The sequence below is a fragment of the Orcinus orca genome, chromosome 19, assembly GCF_937001465.1.
Source record: "Orcinus orca chromosome 19, mOrcOrc1.1, whole genome shotgun sequence".
Lineage (NCBI taxonomy): Eukaryota > Metazoa > Chordata > Mammalia > Artiodactyla > Delphinidae > Orcinus > Orcinus orca.
The window spans coordinates 9915549-9940541 of NC_064577.1; the positions used below are offsets into that span (position 1 = coordinate 9915549).

General features: G+C 47.2%; 1 protein-coding gene across 6 annotated transcripts in view; it reads right to left on the minus strand.

Moving 5' to 3' along the window:
* XAF1 (XIAP associated factor 1) overlaps positions 1-24993 on the minus strand; it is an 84999-nt gene that overhangs the window by 58614 nt on the left and 1392 nt on the right. For 4 of the 6 annotated variants that reach the window (XM_049702044.1, XM_049702049.1, XM_049702046.1 and 1 more), the window contains exons 1-2: positions 21880-22049; positions 19191-19354 (exon numbers count right to left, since the gene is read on the minus strand). Coding sequence is in view for 2 of the 6 variants with exons in the window: in XM_049702048.1 (XP_049558005.1) it covers positions 19191-19270 (80 nt within the window). In the remaining 4 variants the exon portion in view is untranslated. Of the gene's footprint in view, positions 1-19190; positions 19355-21879; positions 22055-24993 lie in introns of those variants that run through there. The other 2 variants (XM_049702048.1, XM_049702047.1) reach the window with 2 other exon arrangements.

Below are 24993 nucleotides of genomic sequence, written 5' to 3' on the forward strand. Positions count from 1 at the left end.
CTGGTGGTAGTGAGCAAGGTCAGTGAAGGTCATCCAATGTGGGCAATGAAGGATGAGTAGGACTGGCCAGGCTGATGGGGGAGGATGTGGTGGGGTGGGTGGAAGGGTGGGGGGATTCCATCTGGTTGAGGAATGACAAGAAAGCTGGGCGGGGGTTCAGGAGAACAGATCCCAAGGTTGAGGAGGCTGACCAAAGGCTGTTTCTAAACAGTGTCTCTTGAAGTTGGCTGGAGCTGCACTAACATTTATGGCCAGTGCAGATCAGGATTGCTTTCGGCTGCAAGTAGGAGAAAACCTAGCTAACAGCGGCTTAAATCATAAGGGCATTTAATATCTACTTAACAAGAAGTCTGGAGGTAGACGGTTGCTGGCACTGGTCCAGCAGCTATCTCGGGCCACCAAAGACTTGGGATTGATCACCCACTTTGCTGTCTTAAGGGTGCTATGCCTTTGCTGTCATGCTTGACCCTCATTATACACATCTGCATTGAAGGCAGGAAGGAAGGTGTGCGAGATGGGGGCATGATGGCGCCTACTGCATCTTTCCCTTTCATTAGAAAAGCAAAAGCTCTCTCAGAAGGCCCTACAATCTTCCCTTTATGTCTTGTTGGCCAGAACTAGATCATATGCCCACCCTTAGGCCAATCACTGACAAAGGGGAATTGGAATACCATGAGACAAATTAGGACTCATTTCTTGGGCTTGGGAAATTGGCCTATGTTTCCTGAAATCAAGAGGTTTTCACCTACTACAAAATATGGCTTCCGGCAGGGGAAGAAAAGGGGGAGCGGCTGGGTAGGTGATGAACCAGGGTCTGCTATTATGACCCTTTCAGAGGGCTGCCCTCACTCCAGGCTACTTGAGTGGCTCCCTTTCCATGGAATTCAGTAGAAACACATTCCTAGGTAGGAAGAGAGTATGTGTTTGGTCAAGGGCTTCACCTCTGCCTCCACTTCCAGGAGAACCACTGGATTGGGAGGCTAAAGTCTGAGTCATGGACCAAGCTCAGTCCTGACATTGGATACTGAACAAGTCAGTACACTCTCTGGGCCTCAGTTTCCATTAGGAAGGGGCCGGACTAGAGCATCTGTAAGGGCCTTTCCCCAGAGTCATGAACACCCTTACCCCACTGACCCTTCATCTGCTTGGGCGAGATGCAGCCCCTGCCACATCCCCATGATGTCTTGGTTTAAAGTCTATTACATGGCCCACTCCCTGCTCCCATCTGGGTCTTAGCCATTTGCTGAAAGCCCTCTGAGACCTTTTCCCCACTGATATTTTTGCCTCTTATATTTTGTAAAGAGGTTCTACCCAAGACCCTTGATTTCCTTCTTCTTTGCATACATCAAACATTTGGGCCCAAGGTTAGCTGAACACATAATCCTGACCAGGATTGCTCTCTGAACTGTTTTGCCAGGGACTTATGACTCCACAAGGATCCCATGCATTCCAGGGTTCCTTATCCTTTGATCTGGAATTGGGATCCTTCCCTGTCCCTCTGAGCTGAGGACTTCCTTAGGGAAAGATCTGGACTGCCTCCTCTGGCAAAGCCAGTGAGCAGGGCATCTCCCTGGGACAGGAAAAGTCTTCCTTCCTCCCCACCATCCCTTACACACAAGAATAATGGATAATGAAACTTTTGCTCTGGACTTCAAGCAGGGAGTCAGATCACTAGCACAGAGTCCAATTCTCAAAATGAATACGGACATTCCCTGGTAGGACCCTTGATGGCATGTTCTTGTTTGTGGAAATAAAGACCAAATGCTGGACTGTCTGGTTAAAAATTACACCTGGAAGTCCTATTCTTAGCTCAGAACTCCTTTTTCTGGGGTACTCTCTCCCCTGGTCCCACATCCTCTTAAAAGCCTTGTCTTCCAACCCACCAAAGAAGCTTCTTTTCACATTAAAAAAAATTCCATCATGATAAATCTTCCACATCATGGGATGGCTTTTGACATTCTCCGACAGAAAGCTTATCATTTCCTGCCCAAATCCTTGTGCTCCGATAGATATTCAGTTTACTTCCTGTGGTGTCCTGGGCCAGGATTCAGGTTCTCACGTCCCTGCCCCAGAAACGCCTTCCAGGCGCTTCCCCTGATATGCTCGTGCAAATGCCCACTTCTACTCTGAGACATAGGCCCACCCCACTGCTGGCAGTGTTAGAGTAGCATTTATGTCCCTGCTTCCAGCTATCAAGGGTAGAGAAATATGACAATTCAACCTCAGAACACCCTGTTATCCAATCAAGAAATTTTAATTAGTTTTTATATCTAAAAAGTTACCATGAACACAGTGAAAAAATTCCAACAGTACAAAAAAGTACTGAGACATGTCCCTCCACTTTAGACCTTGAGGCCTCCAGGCCCTTCCAGAAAGGCAACCATTGCCCAACATTTTCTTACATGTCCTTCCAGACATGTTACATATACAGTCAGCCCGCAGGGTACCCTCCAGGACCCCTGAGGGTACCAAAGCCTGCAGATGCGCAAGTCCCTTGTATAAAATGGCCTAGTACAGTTGGCACCCCTGTATCTGTGATCCTGCATGGTGGTTGGCTGAATATGCAGATGCAGAACTCGAGGATACAGAGGGCCAACTGTATACAAGCTTATGTAATAGGTATGTGTCCTCTTTATTACATCTGGGAGCATACTATACACATTTTCTGTCCTTGTTTCCACCCCTCCCCCTTAATTTATTTGGAGATCATTCCATTTCAGGACATATTAAATTTGACTTTATTTCTCCAGCCAATAGTTAATTTTGTTTTTATTTTTTCATTTTTTATTTTTGGCTGCTCTGCAGCTTGTGGGATCCTAGTTCCCCGACCAGGGATTGAACCCAGGGCTCGGAAGGGAGAGCACCAAGTTCTAACCGCTGGACCATCAGGGAATTCCCAATTTTGTTTATAAACTGAGGTAAAATTAAATTCAGTGAATTACACAGATCTTAAGTGTACAATTCAGTGATTTAGACAACTGTATAAAAGGTGTAAGCAACACCTCATTTCCATCTCCTTAACCCCTGACGGTTCTCTTGCCCCTTCCAGGAATCTGCACCTTCTTGAGGCAACCACTGTACTGATTTCTGTCAGCATGGGTTGGTTTTGCCTGTTGAAATTCATGTAAATGGAATCATACAGTACCTACTCTTGTGTCTGATTTATTTTGTGCAACAAAATGCTTTAGAAATTCATTCCTGTTGTGTGTATCCATTCATTCTTTTTATTGTTGTTGCTAAGTAGTGTTCCATTGTATGAATATGCCACGGTTTGTTTATTCTCCTTTGATGGACGTTAGGTTTGCTCCAGTTGAGGGCTATCTGAATAAAGCTGTTATAAAATTCTCTGCATAAGTCTTTTTGTGGACATGTGTTTTCACTTCTCTTGGCTGTGTGCCTAGGAGTAAGCCTCAGTCTTTTTAAAAGCTGCATAGTATTCTATTGTAAGTGTATACCGTATAATAAACAAGACCCCTGTTGATGGGCATTTGGGTCATTTCCAATCTTTTGCTAGGACTGTAATAAACATGTCTGTACTTAAATCTTTGTAAACATACCTGAGTAGAATACTTGCCTAGAATGGCATGCTGGATGAAAACATATATGTATTTAAATCTGGGACAGAGGGGAATTCCCTGGCAGTCCAGTGATTAAGGTTCTGCACTTTCACTGCTGAGGGCCCGGGTTCCACCCCTGGTTGGGGAGCTAAGATCCCACAAGCTGTGTGGCACCTCGGCCCCCCCACCCCCCAAAAAAAATCTGGGACAGATATTGCCAACTTGCTTTCCAAAAAGGCTATGCTAATATATATTCTCAAGAACTGTGCATGAGGAATCCCTGGTGGTGCAGTGGTTAAGAATCCGCCTGCCAATGCAGGGGTTCGAGCCCTGGTCCAGGAAGATCCCACATGCTGTGGAGCAACTAAGCCCGTGCACTGCAACTACTGAGCCTGCGCTCCAGAGCCCGTGAGCCACAACTACTGAGCCCGTGTGCCACAACTACTGAAGCCCGTGTGCCTAGAGCCTGTGCTCCACAACAAGAGAAGCCACCGCAATAAGAAGCCCACGCACTGCAATGAAGAGCAGCCCCCAGTCGCCGCAACTAGAGAAAGCCAGCAACGAAGACCCAATGCAGCCAAAAAAAAAAGAACTGTGCATGTGGCCATATTCTCACATATCCTGAATAACTCTGTATATAATCAAATTTCTCAATCATTGCTACTCTGATAGTTGCAAAACGCTATCTCATGATTTTCATTCTCATTTCTTTAAACTGCAAGTAACATTTATAATTTTTTCACATATTTATAATCCATTTGTGTATCCTTACTGGGGGGGGGTAAACTCCTTTTTTCCTATTTTTAAGAGTTTTTTAAAAAGGCCTTTTCTTATTCACTTATAAGAACTCTTTATATATTAAGGAAATTAGTCATTTGTCGTAAGAATATTTATAGTGTATGCTAAAATATGGTAAAACTCTGTTTGTTCTTTTTTTTAATCCTCCCCACCTCCTGCCCCCAGCTATTATCACATATTTTTCCATAAGAATTTCTGAATCAGCTTCTCTAGTTCCAAAAAAAACCTGGTTGGCAGTTTACCTCTCTGACTATCTCTTTGCTACTCTGCCTCACTCTCCAGGGTTTCCTGACCTCAGCACAACTGGCATTTCAGACCAAATAAATCTTTGTTGTAGGAAGCTGTCTATGCACTGCAGGATGTTCAGCAGCATCCCGGCATCTATTCACCGAAGACCAGCAGCAACCCCGCACTTCCCACCCCCCCGTTGTGACAATGAAAAATGTCTCCAGGCATCCCCAAATGTCTAAGAACCACTGACTCACTCTGATCTAACTACACAGGCCTCTTTGCTGCTCCCAGAGCACACCAAGTACACTCCTGCCCCATCACCTCCTTTAAATCTCTGCTCAAATGTTACTACTAGTCAGCCTGTTTTAACTTATAACTCCCCACCCACCCCACACTCTCTATAATGTCTTTGATTTTTCTCTATTGCATTTTTCATCTAGCGTACTATATAATTTACTTCTTTATCTTGTTTGTCTATCTCTCTCCTATCTTTAAGACTGTAAGCCCCATGAAGGCAGGGATTTTTGCCTGTTTCGTTCAATCCTGTAGTCCCTGTGCCTAGAACACACCTGGTACACAGTAATGGCTCAATACACATTATGAATCTAAATGAATCAGAACAGGTTTATAGATTAGGTTAGATGAGAAATGACATCTTTATAATATTGATCCATGCTACACAACAAAATGTCATTTTTTCATATATTAAACTTTTATGTCCTCCTGTAAAGTTTTCAAGTTTCTTACAAATAAGATATACTAAATGTTTTTTGCAGTAAACATTTGCCCAGCCTGTTTTTCCCCATTTGTGGACTTGGGAAGCCAAAATACCTGACTCAAAAGGGGTGAGGACAGGCTGCCAGCTGCTTCCCTGGCCAGTGACCCTTGGGCCTGGCGTCATGTCTAGAAGCCCTTGCTGTCTCTCTTGCCCATCACCCAGCCCAGAGTGCTTCCTCCTGGCAGGGCCTCCACTGCGGCTGATGGCACTCCCTAGGTATCCATCTCTGTCCACCTCCCTGAGGGGCGCCAGCTAAGGGATATTGAAGTGATATCGCTCAAGACAATCCCACTGTGTGGGGACTCCCCAGAGACCCAAGGGCTCACCTCTGAGCTCTCGTGTGGGGCAGGTGACAGACACACTGAGGGTGACTTCACCTTTCCTGGCCAGCTCCCTAGCCTAACAGGAGGGGCCTGTGCTAGGGGACAGATTGTCCAGCAGAGTAGGGGTGTTGGAGAAGAGGCCTGTCCTTGACAGGCTCTGAGAGGAGAGAAAGAGGGGGCTTCCTTCCTGTTCTCTGTTTCCCCAGACCCTTCCAGATGGGCCCCTACTCCCCACCTTGCACTGCACTCCCGCCCAGGTCTGAAGTATAGGAGTGGTGGTGAGACCTGAGGCACAGCCGAGCTCTGGACTTCCTCCCTGGGAGTGGTCTCTCACCTGTGAAACAATGACCCTTCTATGGTCTGAGAGGTCTGGGCTGGGCACAGGGTGGGCACTTGGTGAAGGGGCTGCTCTTATTTTATCAGGCATCACTGCCGCTCCTGGGGTCTCCTTTTTGGCAGGGCCTATGAGGATGCCCATCAAGACCACATGAGCCCCAGGTCCACCCCAAGGTCACCCTGACTGTGCCCAAGGTAGCCTCCAGATGGATCTGAAGCTGTGACTCAGTACCACCCGGGGGGAGGAGTGAGACCTTGAGAAGCAGTAAGCTTCAAAACGATTACAGGCCCCCCTCCTTTTGCATAAGTCAACATAAAATAAGATGATGCTTGTGAGGTAAGACCAGAGGCCCTGACTGCTGGTGTACAAAGTGCTGTGTGGTGTCCTGCCTGCCCTGTCCCCAGCTGGGCCTTACACTGTGCCTGGGACCTCCCGGGGGTGGGAGTGGGGCAGCAGCCTTGCTCAGAGCCCAGAGCGGAGCCGGTGGACAGGCCTGGGCTGTCTCAGAGGGCTGGCGGGGCCTGAAGCTTCCTGGGAGGCAGGGAGGCTGGGTGGGGGTGGGTGGGCTCCTGCCCACTGTGGGGCTGCGGCAGTGTCCCATGGTTGACCACTTCACATTTATAGCTCCAGTGCTTCTCAGCTTACTGTCCCTGCGGTGGGAGGCCCGGCTCTCTGGAAACCGCAGCCGTGGGTAGTTGGATGCCTGCCTGAGTGCTGAGCTGTGAGGGAGGCTCACAAGTTTCCCAGGACGGTGGGCCTCAGCCCCAGCCCCTGCCTCAGGCTTGCCCTGGTCTCTTCCTAGAATCTGGCTGGAAGCTGGGGGGAGCTGCCAAGGTATTGAGGGTCCATCACCCTGTTGGCCCTCTGTGAGAAGCAGGAATCTTGCCAAAGAGTGAGGTGCTCCCTAAGGCTCCAGTGGGACTCTGGGACAAAGGAGCTAATGGAGGAGGTGAGGATGAGCCAGAATGAGGCTCACAGAACAGGGCTGGGGTGCCTGGAGCTTCTTTTTTAAAAATAAATAATTAATTAATTTTTGGCTGCATTGGGTCTTCGTTGCTGCGTGGGCTTTCTCTAGTTGTGGTGCGCGGGCTTCTCATTGCGGTGGCTTCTCTTGTTGCGGAGCACGGGCTCTAGGCACGTGGGCTTCAGTAGTTGTGGCTCACAGGCTTAGCTGCTCCGAGGCATGTGGGATCTTCCCGAACCAGGGCTCGAACCCGTGTCTGCTGCATTGACAGGTGGATTCTTAACCGCTGCGCCACCAGGGAAGTCCCCAGAGCTTGATTCTTGATGAGCACACAGGAAGCATGGAGTTGCTGCTCTCCAAACCAAACTTCTCACCCTGCGAGAAATTCATCGTGGCGTGGCCCTCAGCAGACCCGTGCAGCAGGTCTGGCTCTGTTTGGCCAGGGAGGGGTCTGAAGCTGGGAGAGGGGGGGAGGTAGGCGACCTGCCTAGATGCTGGCAGCCGAGGAAGAGGAGCCAGGCCCAGGCCCAGCACCGCGACAGTGACACCAAAGCCCCGTTCTCTTCACTGCGCCATGCAGACCTCGAGTTTTGTCTGAACTAGGGAGTGGGGCCCTGCTGGCTTGACAGAGACCTGGGAGGAGCACGGCCTGGCTCCTGTACCCCTAGCTGTGAAGCTGCCCTGCTCTGGCTCAGTTAAGGAGCTGACTCCCTGCCCTGCCCCTCCTCCACCCCCCCCCAAGGCCTGGGCCCTGACAAGGGTAGGTCAGGGAGGGAGGGAGGGAGGGAGGGAGACTGGGGCCGGCATGAAACAGGCCTCTGGGGCGTCTGGAAGCTCTCACCCTGCAATCGAGGGAAACCCCAGAGAGCAAACAGGGGAGGGGATGGGGGCAGGTAAGGCCATGATTACCGGGTGCAGTGTAGAGGGGCCCTGTGGGAAGGCAGGGCCCACCTTGGGGAGGTGAGGCAGGATGGCAGTTACCTAAAAACAGAGCTGATTTTCATAGAAATAGAACACCTATTGGGTGTGTTTCTTTTTTAAAGTTAGGCTTTATTTTGGTGTTCCCTTCCTCAGCAAACATCCCTAGCACGCCAGCCCTCGGTGGTTTCAGCCAGGTGACTTGGGCAGCTGGCTGGTTCAGGTCATGGTGCCCTTTATCTGGGACTCTGAAGCAAAGAGCAATTCAGTTCTACATGTACTGACCCCTGCTAGATGCCTGTCCTGTGCTGAGAGACAGGGTCACAGGGAAGAATCGGGTTCTGTCCCTGCCCCCAAAGGGGTACCCAAGTAAACAATCCTCCCACTGATTGTATAGGAGCAGACGGGGTTAACTCAGCTTGTGTGACTCAGGAAAGCCTTCCCAGGATCTATCCTAGGCATACTTTTGAAGGATGAATAGTTTTTCAGACTCTCCTTTTTTCTTGCAACAAACAGCAAGCAGGGACTTCCCTGGTGGCGTAGTGGTTAAGAATCTGCCTGTCAATGCAGGGGACACAGGTTTGATCCCTGGTCTGGGAAAATCCCACATGCTGCGGAGCAACTAAGCCCGTGCACCACAACTACTGAGCCTGCGCTCTACAGCCCGCGAGCCACAACTACTGAAGCCCACGCGCCACAACTACTGAAGCCCACGCGCCTAGAGCCCATGCTCCGCAACAAGAGAAGCCACCGCAATGAGAAGCCCGCGCACCGCAACGAAGAGTAGCCCCCGCTCGCCGCAACTAGAGAATGCCCGCGTGCAGCAACGAAGACCCAACACAGCCAAAAATAAATAAATTAAAAAACCCCCAAAAAACAAAACAAACAGCAAGCAGCCACTACGTGCCAGGTGTCAAACTAGTAACAAAGAGACAGGACACAGGCCCTGCCCCCGAGAAGTCTAGTAGGAGAGTCATGTGAATGGAGACAATAATGTCTTAAATGTCAAAATAGAAGTACAAGATGCATCAAAGGCCTGAGGAAGGAACTGTCCGTTCTTCCTGTGAGACACGAGAGCAAGGGTCCGTGCAAGGAGCTGGCTGAGGCAAGGAGCTGTGTGCTGCAGAAAGTTGTGCTAAGACAGGTACTGGGATTGGGCTTTCTTGGGTCCAAGTGCTTAGCAAGTTGCCGGGGATGTGAAACCACCAAGCAGCAGCTGGGAGCAGGCCTGGTGGTTTCAGGCAAGCTGCCTATGGACGAGCTGTGTGATCTGGGGGAGTCTGACAAGTGGGTTCCAGCTCCCACTCCTTCACATATGGACTGGGTGGCCTGGAGCCCCACACTTTACCCTCCGCGCTCCATTTCCTCATGTCTAAAGTGATGATTACGAGATGTGAGTAAATGGGATGGTACATGTGAAGGACCTCCGACAGAGCCCAGGCCTGCCTGCAGTTTATGGATAAACGGGAGCTAGCCTATCTCCCCCCCAGGGTTCCCTGGAGGCAGGACTGGGTGTGTGGGGCCACGTGGAGGAAGGGGCAGTGGGGCTCCAGGTCTGTGAGGAGGGACCCAACCCCACTCTTGCTCTGTTAGGGGCGTCTTCGTGGGGCTGAGAGGTGGTGTTCTTTGGTGGATCCCAAGATGGGGAGGGGGCCTTAATTAGCCTAGGCCTGGTTAGTCACAGGGGCTGCCTGTGTAAGCCCAGCTGGCTTGTGCTCCCTTGGTTTCCTTTTTCTCGTCTTTTCTAAATTAGGCCCCTTTGGGCAATGGCAATGCCAGCTTATCTGTGACAACTGTGCCCAATAGCCAGGGCTTGGCCTATCTGACCCTGGGACCCTGGGAAGGGTCTGGGGGAGAGCAGCATTCAGGAATCTTCTAGAGTGCAGAGGCTCTGAGATGGGCCTGACCAAGGGAGGCTGGCCTGCTCCAAGGGTGGTGCTCCCTCAGCTCTCCAGGCCCCTGGCTCAGGCCTGAGGCTCAGGTTGGGCAAAGCATCACAAGTATCAGGGGTCTTTTCAAGAGCCCAGTGTTGACCTGGCCTTCGTGCAGGCTGCCCCGAGAGGGGCTCCACCAAGACGAGCCTTGTGAAAGGCCGGTTACCTGACAGTGCTTGGTGTCTAAAATAGAATCTGGAGAAGCAGCAAAGCCTTTAATTCAATGTGTCTCAGCAGCGGGTCGGTGTGAGGATAACTATGATCTGACTGGTCTTGAGTTATAATTACGGAGTCAGAATAAAAAATTACAGGCATTGTGTGGGCTTGTTTTAAATATAACGTAATCCATACCATCCTCTCTCTTATTTGCTAGATTTGAGGTGGAGTCTTTGGCCGTTGGCACAGGTTCTGCCTGACATGTAGCAGATAAAAATGGCCCTTGCCCAGTGAAAAGGGCACAGGAGGAGGCCTCCCCAGACGCCTAATGTTTCCAACTGCCCACAGCCCATAACCCACAAGCCCACGTGCGCATGGGTCTGTGCAGGCCTCTTTGTTGTTCACATTATCTGTGTGCTGCACCTCCACAACCAACCTCCCTGTCACCAGCCTCCCCCAGCCAGTCTACCAGAAATATCTTTGTAAAACACAGTCTTGAGGCTTAAGAACCCATTAATGGTGCCCCTCTGTCTATAGGGTAAATCCAAACTCCCAGTCCTTTCAGGTCTTGGCCCCAAACCACCTTTCAGCATCGTATCTGGGAACGAAGAACAGCCAAAGAACAGAGGTGAAGGGCCCTGGGTTCCAACTGTGGAGGATTAAACTCAGGCTCCACGTCTCATGTGCTGAGTGAGAGACTGGGCAGGTTACCCCATCTGTGTGCTTTAGCTCCCCACTATCATAGGTTGTGAGGATGGAATGAGATAACACACTCCTGGGGTGACCCCAGGCAGGTCCCTTTTCTCACTGAGTCTCAGTTTATCTATTAAAAGGAAGCAACAGACACACTGCCTTTCAAATAAGTAAATTTTTAAAAAAATGATATTTTTTCATGTAGCTGTGTGTAGTGAGATAAGCGTGTGTTTTTTTTGTTTGTTTGTTTTAGGCATGTGTTATTGGTTCAACCTTTCTGGAAAGCAAAATAGAAAGACTAAAAACATGTTTATACCCCTATGAGTATGAATTTAATCTAAGGGAAAATTCAAATTGTGGACAAAGATTTATACTTAAAAGATGTTTACCTCAGCGTTTTTTTTTTCAGTGTGTTTTTACATTCTTGAAAAATGAAAAAACATAAATGCCCAACATTTGGATAATAGTAGGTATTTATGGTGTGTCCACTCAAAACTCTTATTCAGGAATTAAAAATGTTTATGAAGAATATTTTGGGACTTCCCTGGTGGCACAGTGGTTAAGAATCCGCCTACCAATGCAGGGGACATGGGTTCAAGCCCTGGTCCGGGATGATCCCACATGCTGTGGAGCAACTAAGCCTGTGCGCCACAACTACTGAGCCTGCGCTCTAGAGCCCATGAGCCACAACTACTGAGCCCATGTGCTGCAATTACTGAAGCCTGCGCGCCTAGAGCCCGTGCTCTGCAACAAGAGAAGTCACCGCGATGAGAAGCCCATGCACCGCCACAAAGAGTAGCTCCCGCTCGCCACAACTAGAGAAAGCCTGCACGCAGCAACGAAGAGCCAATGCAGCCAAAAAAAAAAAAGAAGAAGAATATTTCATTATGTTGAAAATACTTATATCTAATTTAAAGTGAATAAAGCAGATACAAAATTGTATATACTATATGATCTCGGTGATAATAAAAATATACACAACCATAGGAAAAAATGTTGAGATGGAAATATAACAGCAGTTATCTTTGATAAATCTGTAGTATTGCATTTCCTTCTTTACTGTTTTCTGTATTTTTAAAATATTTAAGAATGGGCATATGCACTTCTTATATAATAAGAGTTTTTAAAACAGCTGAGCGTTGGACTTCCTTGGTGGCGCAGTGGTTAAGAATCCACCTGCCAGCTCAATATCAAAAAAACAAACAACCCAATCCCAAAATGGGCAGAAGACCTAAATAGACATTTCTCCAAAGAAGACATACAGATGGGCAACAAACACATGAAAGAATGCTCAACATCACTAATCATTAGAGAAACGCAAATCAAAACTACAGTGAGGTGGTGGGATGAATTGGGAGATTGGGATTGACATACATACACTAATATGTATAAAATGGATAACTAATAAGAACCTGCTGTATAAAAAGTAAATAAAATAAAATTCAAAAAAACAAACAAACAAAACTACAATGAGGTATCATCTCACACCGGTCAGAATGGCCATCACCAAAAAATCTACAAACAATAAATGCTGGAGAGGGTGTGGAGAAAAGGGAACCCTCTTGCACCGTTGGTGGGAATGTAAATTGATACAGTCACTGTGGAGAACAGTATGGAGGTTCCTTAAAAAACTAAAAATACAATTACCATATGACCCAGCAATCCCACTACTGGGCATATACCCTGAGAAAACCATAATTCAAAAAGAGTCATGTACCACAATGTTCACTGCAGCTCTACTCACAATAGCCAGGACATGGAAGCAGCCTAAGTGTCCATCAAAAGATGAATGGATAAAGAAGATGTGGCACATATATACAATGGAATATTACTCAGCTCATAGAAAGAAATGCAATTGAGTTATTTGTAGTGAGGTGGATGGACCTAGAGTCTGTCTTACAGAGTGAAGTAAGTCAGAAAGAGAAAAACAAATACCGTATGCTAGCACATCTATATGGAATCTAAAAAAAAAAAAGGTTCTGAAGAACCTAGGGGCAGGACAGGAATAAAGACACAGATGTAGAGAATGGACTTGAGGACACGGGGAGGGGGATGGGTAAACTGGGGCGAAGTGAGAGAGTAGCATGGACTTATATATACTACCAAATGTAAAATAGATAGCTAGTGAGAAGCAGCCACATAGCACAGGGAGATCAGCTCCATGCTTTGTGACCACCTAGAGGGGTGGGATAGGGAGAGTGGGAAGGAGATGCAAGAGGGGATATGGAGATATATGTATACGTATAGCTGATTCACTTGGTTATATAGCAGAAAATAACACAACAATGTAAAACAATTATACTCTAATAAAGATGTTAAAAAAAAAAAAAGCAAACAAAAAAGAATCCGCCTGCCAATGCAGGGGACATGGGTTTGAGCCCTGGTCCGGGAAGATCTCACATGCTAAGGAGCAACTAAGCCTGTGCACCATGACTACTGAAGCCCGCGTGCCTAGAGCCCGTGCTCCACAAGAGAAGCCACCACAATAAGAAGCCTTCGCACTATAACGAAGAGCAGCCCCTGCTCGTTGCAACTAGAGAAAGCCTGCGTGCAGACCCTGCTCGTTGCAACTAGAGAAAGCCCGCGTGCAGCAAGGAAGACCCAACACAGCCAAAAATAAATAAATTAATTAAAAAAAAGAGAAACAGCTGAGTGTTAAGAATATTAGATGAAAGGGTAGAAAACTTGATGTTTGAGTTCCTGTCTGGCTTTTAACAATCTCTTGGATTCTAATGTGCTAGGACCATCCATGGAGTCTGAGAGGTAACTGCAGGAGCCCAAACTCTCAAGGCCTGTCTGCCTCTGTGACAAGTGGCAGCAGGCAGGTCCGGAGCCTGGATTCAGCAACCCACCAATCACGGGGGTTCATCAAGGGCACCTGCACAGCTTCCCTTGAGGTCAGCTGCCTTTCTGAAATCTTCCCAAGTGCCCATGAACCTTCAAGGCCATTGGAAGTGGAGCAGTGTGCCAGCCCCCCGTCCCTGCCACACTATGGAGTGCTGGGGGCTCCCTATCCACTTGGGGCCAAGTGGGTTTTGTGCCTGAGAGGTGAGCTCTTTCTGCCACTTCAGGCAAGGGGCTCACTGGAGCAGGAAGGCAGGTCAAGCTGCTGTCACCGCTGTGGGCCCCTCTGCTGTCCACACATCTGGACTCTGGGGGCCCCACTCACTGGCTCTGTCAGACCACACATTCCCAACTGCCAGGATGTGCACGTCTGTTTGGCGAGTTGTCCTGAGGCTGGAGAGCCTGGAACACATCATTGGAGGAGATCACTGAGGGACAGCCTGGTCATTACCAGCTGTTCCTCGGGAGGTCAGCCCAGATGAGCCCGCTTTGTCTGAGTTCACTGGGGAGGGAGGGAGGCCTTAGAGGCCAGGGGGCAGTGTCCAGGTCCAGCCAGCAGCTTGTCAGGGCTCGTCTAGGACCTTCATAAATCAGCCACATGTCTGCCCAGTTAGAAACCAGAGAAAGACAGGATTCAGAGGCTGAAAGACCGAGACAGACAGGCTTAGAGAATGAGGCCGACACTCAGTCAGTGAGAGGCAGGGAGGTGGAGAGAGACAGACACACAGGGCCGGTGACATAGCAGGAAGGCCATCGCAAGAGTGGACCAGTACCTACAACAGGCTCATCCTCGATGCAGTCAGGGAAACGCACACTGGAGTAGCAATGTGCCACTCCACACCTCCTAAATTAGCACACATTAAGGAAATGGTAACATCTCATGCTCCCGTGGCTGTGGAAAAAGCTGCTTAAACACAGTCAGTGGCCCCATAAATTAGCACAGCCTTTTAAGGAAGGAATTGGGCAATACGGCTCTAGAGCTATTTTAAACGTTCATCCCATTTCCCGTGGTAATTCCACTCCTGGGAATGGGTTGCAAGGAAATAATAAACAGAAAAATAACAGCTTTGTACATAAAAGATGATGAGTGCAGTGCTATCCACATGTCCAACATGCTATAGTATGGCTGCTGTGAATATTTTTGCCAATAGGGAATACGAAAACCATGGTATGTGCAAATAAACAAAAATAAAACTATCTGTACATAAAAAGTAATAATTACATAAAACAGCCACCTGGATGCTTGGGCAGCCCACCGTACCTGGTGAAAGGTGCTCCTTGACTCCTGACACACTCCTGTCTTCCCAAGGGACCTACCCTGTCGCTCCCTGTCTGGAGCTCTCCAACCGTGAAGCCTAACCTGCAGACCTCAGACTGGTTGGGAGACAGTCTCAGCTGAGGCTGCCCACCTGGCCAGCTCACTCTGGTGGCCCCAGGGAGTCTGGGTGATGCCCGCTGAGTCACTCCAAGGTTATGATCAAGAAGCCAAACCAGAACAGACATGGTAGAGTTGGATCTTCATTTAAGAAAAGGGATAAAGTGATTTGCAGGCTCTGAAGTGCCTTGCTATTTGTAAGCACAGCAATCTGTTTAAGCAGCTGAAGTCCGGACTCCCAGCGGAAGCATCACGGGGTGAAGGCAATTTATAACAGACTGAAGGCAAAGGGAGGGAGGGGTCGTGGGGTCACCCCTCCTGGCCTGCCCCAACGGTAGGCACAGGTCTGATTCTGAACTTGAATCTTCCCGTTTACATCTTCCCCTAGCTCCTGGAGGCCATCTCAGAATCACTGGGCGGGATTTCAGTAAATCATGGGTGAATAAAAAGAAGGGGAAACGACCATGTAGTATATGAGCGAGCATCTGTCACCGAGCAATTCTGTCTTTCTTCAAAGTCTGTATGGCTTTCCAAATGTGCCCTTAATTGTGCTCTAGAGAAGCTACACCCCCTGCTTACTGCCAGGGGATGCCCTGCCTTACAGGGGCTGAGAACATTCAGTGATCATGCCTGTGTCCAGACAAACCTAACCTTGTTCATTCGGTCTAGGCATAGCTACTGAACACACAGAGGCTTTGTGATAGTCCCTGTCCTTGATGTGCTTTCAATCTCATGGGAGAGACAGGAGTAAACAATGAGGAGTAATTTAGAGAGCAATCACATGGGCGCCGTAAAAAGAGGGAGCTGCAGTGGGGAGGGACAACACTCAGGAAGTGGGCTCAGGGTGGGATGGAGGGGAGGTGGAAATGGAGCAGGGCCTTGAGGACAGGCAGGATTTTACCTGGCAGAAGGATCATCAGAGGGCCAAGGGTAAATGTGAGAGTTCACCTGGCCTCCCCCAGTTCCTCACCCTTGAAACTGCCAAAGACCTGGGCTCACCACCAGCCAATCCTGCCCAGACTGACAGACGGCAGTGGCAGTCTCAGTCTGAGTCCAAACCGCTGAGGGTCCTGAAATTCATCCTGACCATTCATTCATTCTCTCACTCATGTTTACCACAAACGCTTATTACACACCTGATCTGTGCTAGGTGTCATTATAGGCTTTTGGGGATATAGTGACAAACAAGTCAGGGTCCTTGCCTTTCCAGTGGGGAACACAGACAGTAAACCAGCAACAAATAAAATAAATTCGCATTGTGGAAAGTGCTACGGAAAAATGTGAAATAAGGGTTAGGGGTATTTAATCAGTAAAATCAATATTTTATGTAATACCTAAATGATGTGAAGAGGCAAATCATTAAAAAATCTGGGCAAGAGCATTCTAGGCAGCATACATGGAAAGTGCAAAGGCCCTGAGGCAGGAATAAACTTGGCATATTTAAGGATTAGCATGAAGGCAAATAAAGTGAAAAGGAATTGGGGGTAAGGGGAGTGATAGGAGGTGAGATCAGAGAGGCAATGGGGAGCCCGGCCTGGTCATGATGTTGGTTCCTGGGAATCATAGCATCTCTTGCATCACAGCCAGGCTCCTGCCTTGAGTTAAAGAGGTCTCAGGACTGGACGCAGGCCCTGCACACTAATGTGCTTGACAGGGTGTTGGTACATGACACACCCTCATCCAGAAGTGCCCACTTGGTCACACAAGGACAATGGATAAGCCACACCTGGTGTATCGTCCTCACAGAACACCAGGTCCTGCAGCTGCTTTGGCTTCACCTTCTCCCATTCCTCTGTTCCTCCTCTTGCTCCTTCAGGGAGTGGCGCTGGAGTCCCAGCGTATGTTGGAAAGAGGGCACAGCAAGTGTGCTTTCAGGAGTGAGCACAAGCACAAAGTGGCCGTAGCACAGAGCGCCTAGAGGGACCTGGTGGCAGAGATGCCAGAGAGCTGAAGGCCAGGCCAGGCGTAGCACAGGAGGTGCAGAAGCACTGAAAGTGTCTGAGGGAGAGGGGAACGAAAAGAGTGAAACGTGTTTCACAAAACATAATTTTGGTCGCATGCTGGAGATGGATCAGAAGAGAGAAAAGGAAAACCAGGCAGAGAGATGACAAAACTCTGAACTAAGGCAATGGCTGGTCTCAAGAGACAAAACAGACAGATCCACTGGACTGACTTGTATGAAGGTGTAATAGTGAGAAGTCAGAGGTAACAGATTTCTGCCCGGCAGCTGGGCAGATGACGTTATTCACTGAGGAAACGCAGGCAGAGGTGTGTGGGAATATGCCCGAAATTATGGGGTGGAGTTGGGACAGGAGGCAGATGGGCCAGTTTTGGACATTTTGAGTAGAAGATGAATCTAGGCCGTCAAGAGCAAGATGTCCAGGCCAGTTGCTCAGGAGAGACGTCTGGGTGGGAAGGCCGTCAGCTCTCAGGCAGCAGTTGGCACCATGAGTGCTGGGGTGAGGTATGCACAGTGAGAAAAGAAGGCTGAGGAAAGAACTCTGGGGACCGCTGATGTCTGCAGGGTTTCAGGGGCAGGGAGAGGACTCAGTGAAAGAAGACGGGGCCAGAGTGCAGCTCACGGAAGCCAATGGGGGAGAAAATTTCCAGAAGGGGATGGTCCTTGGGGTCAAATGCTACAGAAGGGTCAGGGAAGATGTGGACCAAAGAGGCCACTGGATATGACACTGGGAAGAGCAGGCAGAGACTTTGGGAAGGCTCTCTAGCCCTCTCTTACAGCACAGCAAACGCTAGTGGCGAAGAGCACAGCAGAGGAGCCGGCCTGGGTTTGGGGCTTGGCTCCTCCTCCTCCTAGCTGGTAACCTGGGGTAAATCACTTAACCTTTCTATGCCCCAGTGTTCTGATCTACCGCATGCAGATGTGAGGAACAGGAGTGCTTTGAACGGTGCCTGGGGGAGAGTGAGTGCTCAACGCGTGTTGGGTGCTCTCCAATAATCAAGGCGCAGGGAATGTGAAACACGAGAGTGTCCCCTTAAATCAGTGTGGGCACACAACACGAAGATACTGTGACTTTCCAAGATGAACACGGCTAGGGCCGCATCCTGAATCACAGGGCCTTAATCTGAGAAACACTAGACACCGAAGCATCCCCAGGGTGTTTTGAAAGTCCAGAGATGAGAATGCAATCTGGGGATGGAAGACGGGAAGTGGCTGCGGCAGTGCCACCTGGAGTGTCCCGCTGCAGGGGAGGACCAGGGTGCTTGTGGAGCTCTGGTCGCTCTCAGTAGTGGTCACCCCTGAAGGCCAATGAGCTGGATTTTCTGTTAACAATTGTCACCTCAGGCCTGGCGTCAGGCCTCTGTGCCGCTTGGCATTCCCTTGAGGTTTCTGCTGGGCTAAGGATCAGCCTTTGCTGCCGTGCGGGGATTGCCTGACCTCTGCTGTCCACTGTCTGTCATGGCACAAACTCAAAGATGGTCACGGACTCACAGGATGCACTTTTCTCCAACCTTCTGGACAGTGACTCTCAATATTAACATATTTTATACTGTGACAATACAGAAAAGTTTCACAAAGAAATTCTTACCTTTACTATGTGTGAACACTCTGATATATTCTATATTTTTCTATTTTTATTTCATTAATAAGAAAAATGCTGATTACAATCCACTAAATTGATGTCACAGCCCCAGGCTTTCTCATGGAGTTCAAAAAACATTCCCTTAAGGAACTAAATTAGTGCCTCCTTTCCCAAACATCAGTCAGTGTATTCCATATTACTTTCAAACTTCTAGCCACACCCAAGGCCAATTGTTTATGGAATCTGATTATTTTTTCTTTAAATCAATTCATTTAAACATTTAAAAATGCCTACTATAGGGCTTCAATGGTGGCGCAGTGGTTGAGAATCTTCCTGCTAATGCAGGGGACACGGGTTTGAGCCCTGATCTGGGAGGATCCCACATTCCGCGGAGCAACTGGACCCGTGAGCCACAACTACTGAGCCTGCGCGTCTGGAGCCTGTGCTCCGCAACGAGAGAGGCCGCGATAGTGAGAGGCCCGCGCACCGCGATGTGGAGTGGCCCCCACTCGCCACAACTAGAGAAAGCCCTCGCACAGAAACGAAGACCCAACACAGCCAAAATAAATAAATTAATTAATAAACTCCTGCCCCCAACATCTTCTTTAAAAAAAAAAAAAGCCTACTATAGCTGAAGTAAAATATTGGTGAAATAACAAGTTTGAGGGCTAGTTATATTTTTTAATCTAATACACACTGAAATAAATATTTAATTATCAAAATAAAAAATGTTTCCATACCTCCTAAAATCCTCTTGCACACCAGCAACGTTTGCATTCCTCACTTTGGGAATCACAGATCTAAAGATTAGTCCAAACATCTCATTTTCAGTGGGGGCAGTGAGGCCCAGAGGGGTGAATTCACTTATCCGAGGTCTAGTTTTTCAGTCAGTGGGAAGGTCAGTCTGGTCAAAGGAGGGAAGAAAGAAAATAAAGGAAACTTGAGATCTCTAGGCTGCCCCCGGCCAAAGTCTTATCAGTCTTATCATTTTTGGAGAGAGGCCCTACCTTGTCATCTCTCCAGAGTCCAGATATCAGTTTACAGTTACCTTGGCAGAGCCATTTTAAGACCTGGGTCTTAGATATTCTTATTTTTGGAGGTCCTGACCCGTATCCTATCACATATATTACAATGTGTGCACATTGGCACTTATTAATTTTAATTTTGCTATTTTCTTCTTCTTGTATTTTGAAGCCAATGAAGTTTTCAAGCTTCAACCATTGTGGCAGGCCCTTACAAAGTTCACAACTTGTAGGGTTAGAGCCTGCCACGCCTAATGGATGAAGTGGCTCTGGATGTGGTAAAGGAATCTGATCAACGAAGACACACTAAAGAGCAATTTATTTACTTTAGCCCTTTCTCCTGGTATATTTAAAGGGTAATGTGGACAGGCCACTGACAACTAAATGAATGAGTTTCCAGTGGCAAAATCTTTGCTATTCTGACAGAGTGGTTGGGGCAGTGCCACTGCAGGTAGGCTAAGTGCCATGTGACTGGCAAGATGTTCTCATTCTGTGCCTCAGTTTCCTTATTAAGTAAAACAAACAGATTAGACTACATTGATGATTTTCAAAATATATTTCAAAAATGAGGGCAAAATCAAGACTTTATTGGACATATAAAAACTGAAAGAATTCATCACCAGCAAACATGCACTAGAAGCAATGATTAAGGAAGTCCTTTAAGCAGAAGGAACATGCTACCAGATGGAAATCTGGATCTATACAAAGGAGTGGAGAGCATCAAAACTGCTAACTATGTGAGCAGAGCTTTTAAAAGTTATCACTTAAAATTCTTTAAAAGACAATCAACTGAATATTTAAAATAGATAACCAACAGGGACCTACTGTAAAAAAATTAAAAAAAAAGACAATCGGGGCTTCCCTGGTGGCGCAGTGGTTGAGAGTCCGCCTGCCAATGCAGGGCACACGGGTTGGTGCCCCGGTCCGGGAGGATCCCACGTGCCACGGAGCGGCTGGGCCCGTGAGCCATGGCCGCTGAGCCTGCGTGTCCAGAGCCTGTGCTCCACAATGGGAGAGGCCACAACAGTGAGAGGCCCGCACACCGCAAAAAAAAAAAAAAAAAAAAAAAGACAATTGACTGTTTAAAGCTAATATGCTAACAATGTACTATGGGATTTGTAACATGTATAAGTAACATGTATGACAACAATAGCAAAAAAAGTCAAGAAAAACAGAAGTATACTCGTGTAAGATTCTTATACTATGGGTCAAGGAGTATAATACCATGTAAAGGTAGAATATGAAAAATCGAAAATGGATATTAAACCCTCATGAAACTACTAAAATGAAAAGAGTAAATATGCCAACAAAGGAGATGAAATGGAATAATTAAAAGTACTAAATTAGTCTTAAAAAAAAAAGGAGAAAAGGCAACAAAGACCAGAGGGAATAAATATAAAACAAACAGCTAGATGGTAGATTTAAACCCAGCCACGTCAGTAATTACAGAAAATATAAATTGTCTAAACATCCCAAGTAAAAGGCAGAAATTATTAGGATAAAAAAGAAAAACCAACCAAGATCCAACTATAATACTAACAACAAATCTACTTTAAATAAAAGACACAAATAGGTTGGAAAAAGATGCACCATCTTAACAATAATCAAAAGAAAGCTAGAGCAGCTATATTGATATCAAATAGATAGATTTCAGAGCAAAGAACATTACCAGAGATAAGGTTATTTCATAATGATAAAGGGGCCAATTTATCAAGAAGCCATGATGATGCTAAATGTTTCTGCACTTAATAACAGAGCTTCAAAATAATAATGTTTTCGGAGTCTCACATGAATGAGAGTGTTCTGTAGAATTCAGTATAAATGTTACTTCTGTCTCTCTTCCTTTTCTATTTTTAGTATGATCCACTATGCTCATTGTAAATTAAATTTAAGGACACTAGATCTACCTTCATTTGTTTATCAAAAGAAACCATCCTAGGAGGTAGTCAAAAGTGGTTGCTAGCACCTCTGCTCCTGGCCAAATTACTTTTGGCTTCTATGGACTTCAGTTTTTCCATCTGTACCATGAAGATCAACCGTTCGGAAAAAAAGTTTTTAAACGGTGAACTGTTTCTCCAGCCTAACAGTTTGTGGAACCCCCTAGAGGCGGGGTCAAGTACCAGCTATGGTGGGATGGGAGCAGCGGTAAGAATGGAGGAACCGGAATCCTGGGAGATCTAGATGGGCCCTTGACCCAAATATCTTGCTGGTTGGGCTCCTGATTCTTTCCATGGCTCATGTGATCTGGGGAAAGAGTGTTGTAGTAACAGAATTCTTCCAAGTATTTTCAACACAGCTGACAGAAAATACATATGCTGAACTTTGTAAGCTGCCTTCAGCTTATATATAAATGAATGGATTATGAGAATGACAGGTGCTGACAGGTACTTAGTCTTTCCAAACTAACCTGGTTGGCAACAACTGAAGGCAGGTCACGGCTACTACCTAGATCAGTAAGTCTAACGGATTAGTAGATGGAGCCATGCGATGCCTTCTTGGCTGGGAATAGAGGGACAGCACTGCTCTTCCTTCTTCATTGCACGCACGTTGGGCTAGCGATTGTATACCATGTCACAGATACAAAAGCACCCGCACTCCTTTGGAGCTTCCAAGACAAAGTGGGAAGGATGATGACACACAGTATGGGTAGCACACACTTAACAATATGCAGCAGGTACCTTAAAAATTATGACAGATATAAGCTCCTTTAACATACAGGATCATTTTAAAGCTGTGGAATCTGATATACAGTACATATGACAAGTATCTTGTCACATCCTTTTTTTTCATGTCTCTTGTCTTTTTTGACACTTTCTTGTTCTGTGTATATCTCTTTGGATTTCAGTTTGGAAATATGAGTAAATGAAACTGGGAGGAAGAAACCTAGGTAAAAACCTTTCTTACGATACAAGTGTAACAACAAAAAGAAAGAGCTACCAGAATCCTATATCCTTCCAAGAGAATCAATCATCTAGAAACCAAGTCTTTGGCTTTTTCACAGTAACCTTCCAACCATTTTTCCAGGTATGACCAAGAAGGGGGTTAGGAGCACTTAATGCAGAAAGGTCTAGAAGGATATACACCAAGTTGCTGACATGAATTATTTCCAGAGGATGGAAATGGACAAATTACTAAATTTTTCTTTACACATCTTGAATTATTTAATTTGTTACATTAAGCACCTATCGCTTTTGTAATAAAAACATTGATAAGGAACATTGTTAAAGAAAAATAAACTACTTTGTTCACTTAAATAACACTTAAGAGAGTGTATATAATGCATGTGGTCTGTCACATTAAAAAGAATGAGTAAGCTCACCAAAGACTAAAATTCCGAAGTCTAATTGTTAGTCTACAGCAGAAGTTTTATGAGGCAGAAGCATTAGGGTAGCCTCTGGGGTTTTCTAACGTTCCCCTGGCCTGAGCCCCTATCCGCCAGGGAGGCCCAGTACACTCCCCCATAATAAAATGAGGTAACGTGGTAATGACTGAGCACAGTGCCTGCCAACAGAGAGTACTCTACCTCACAAGGAGGTCCCACAAAATCAAGGTCTTTACATCAAGGCCTTTCCTCCTGGGATAAATATACATTGTTGAAAGCAGGGATGTAAGTTCTCCTCGAAAAGCCACATATCTCTCCCCTCTGACAGTTCCTGCCCTGACATTTGACAGAGGCCACTACCTCTAAACCTTTCCCCATAGCAAATCTGTCATGAAGTGGGGTGCTTCCCCCAATGGACCATGCTCTAGCTTTCCAAACTGCTAGAATCTTCAGGGTTTTTCAATGTTGGTACTATTGACACTTTGGGCCAAGTGATTCTTTGTCGTCGGGGATGGGGTGGCGGATGACCCTGCGCACTGTAGGATGTGTAGTGTCATCCCTGGTCTCCACCCACTAGATGCCAGTAGCATCCAACCCCCACAGTTGTGACAACAATGCCTCCAGACATTGCTAAGTGTCCCCTGTGGGGAAAACTGCCACCAGTTGAGAACCACTATTATACATCAGTTCAGTTGTTCAGCCATCCCACAAGAACCTGGGACACTGATATCCATGTAACAACACCCCCCCACACACAAAACCCCCGAAAAAGTTGAACTTCTGAACCTTTAAGAACCCTCTTCCCAGGAGCAGTGTAATGTTGTCAGTGAAACTCAAGTTTTCAGAAGCATTTGTCTCACATTTTAGTGCAAACTTTCTCCCTTATTGGTGGCTACCAAAGGGCTACAGGCAAGGACGAGTTAGGTAGGTCAAGCCAGACCCTGCGGGGGTGAGAGGGGGGAAGAGGTGTTTAGCCAGCTGGTGTTCCCTGATGAACAAGAGTTCTAATCCATTCACGGGCATAAAATGAGCGAGACAGACTGGCAGATGATTGTCACTCAGTCCCCTGGCTTTAAATACCATCTATGGACTGATGACCCTATATTTTATATTTCCAATCCTCACCTTTCTCATGGCAGCCAGGCTCTTACAGTCAACTCCACTTGGGTATTTGATAGGCATCTGAAACTCAATACGGCCAAAATGGAACTGATTTTTCCTCCTAAACCGATCGTCCCCTAGTATTTCTCAGCCTAGTAAATGGCATCACCATACACCAAACTGCTCAAGCCAAAACTTAGAAGTCATCTTCGATTCTTCTATTCCTTTTTTTTTTTTTTTTTTTTTTTGCGGTACGCGGGCCTCTCACTGTTGTGGCCTCTCCCGTTGCGGAGCACAGGCTCAGCGGCCATGGCTCACGGGCCCAGCCACTCCGCGGCATGTGGGATCTTCCCGGACCGGGGCACGAACCCGTGTCCCCTGCATCGGCAGGCTGACTCTCGACCACTGTGCCACCAGAGAAGCCCTCTTCTATTCCTCTTTCCCTCACTTTCCATACCCATCAGTCATGTCAGCTCCACTTCCAGAACACATCCCTAATCTGCACTCTTTTCTCTAGCTCCACTTCTGCCACCCTAGTATAAGCCACTATCATCTCTTACTGGACCACGTTATTAGCTTCCTAACTAGTTCCTGTTTCCTCTCTGGTCCCCTACACATCACGGTTTCTCACCCTCACACTATTGACATTTTGGACTAAGTGTGTTAGTCCAAACGTAGTTCCCTTTGCTTGGGGGAGGGGGGCTGTCTTGGGCACTGTAGGAGGCCTAGCAGCATCCCTGGTCTCCACTCACTAGATACCAGTAGCAACTGCCCCCCCCCCCATCGTGACAAACAAAAAAAAAGTCTCTAGACATTGCCAAATGTCTCTTGGGGGATAAAAATCATCCCTGAGAACCACTGTCCTACATCCTACACACAGGAACCAGGATATTTTTTAAATGCAAAATGCATCATGTCACTCCCCTGCTGAAAACCCTTCAGTATCTTCCCACTGACCTTAGAATAAAACCCAAGCTCCTTATTGTGGCTTTCAAGACCCTCTATGAACTGGCCACTGCCTGCTTCTCTAACATCCTCCCTTCCATACAACGCTCTCCCTCCCTAAGCTCCAGCCACACTGGTCTTTTTTCTGCTCCT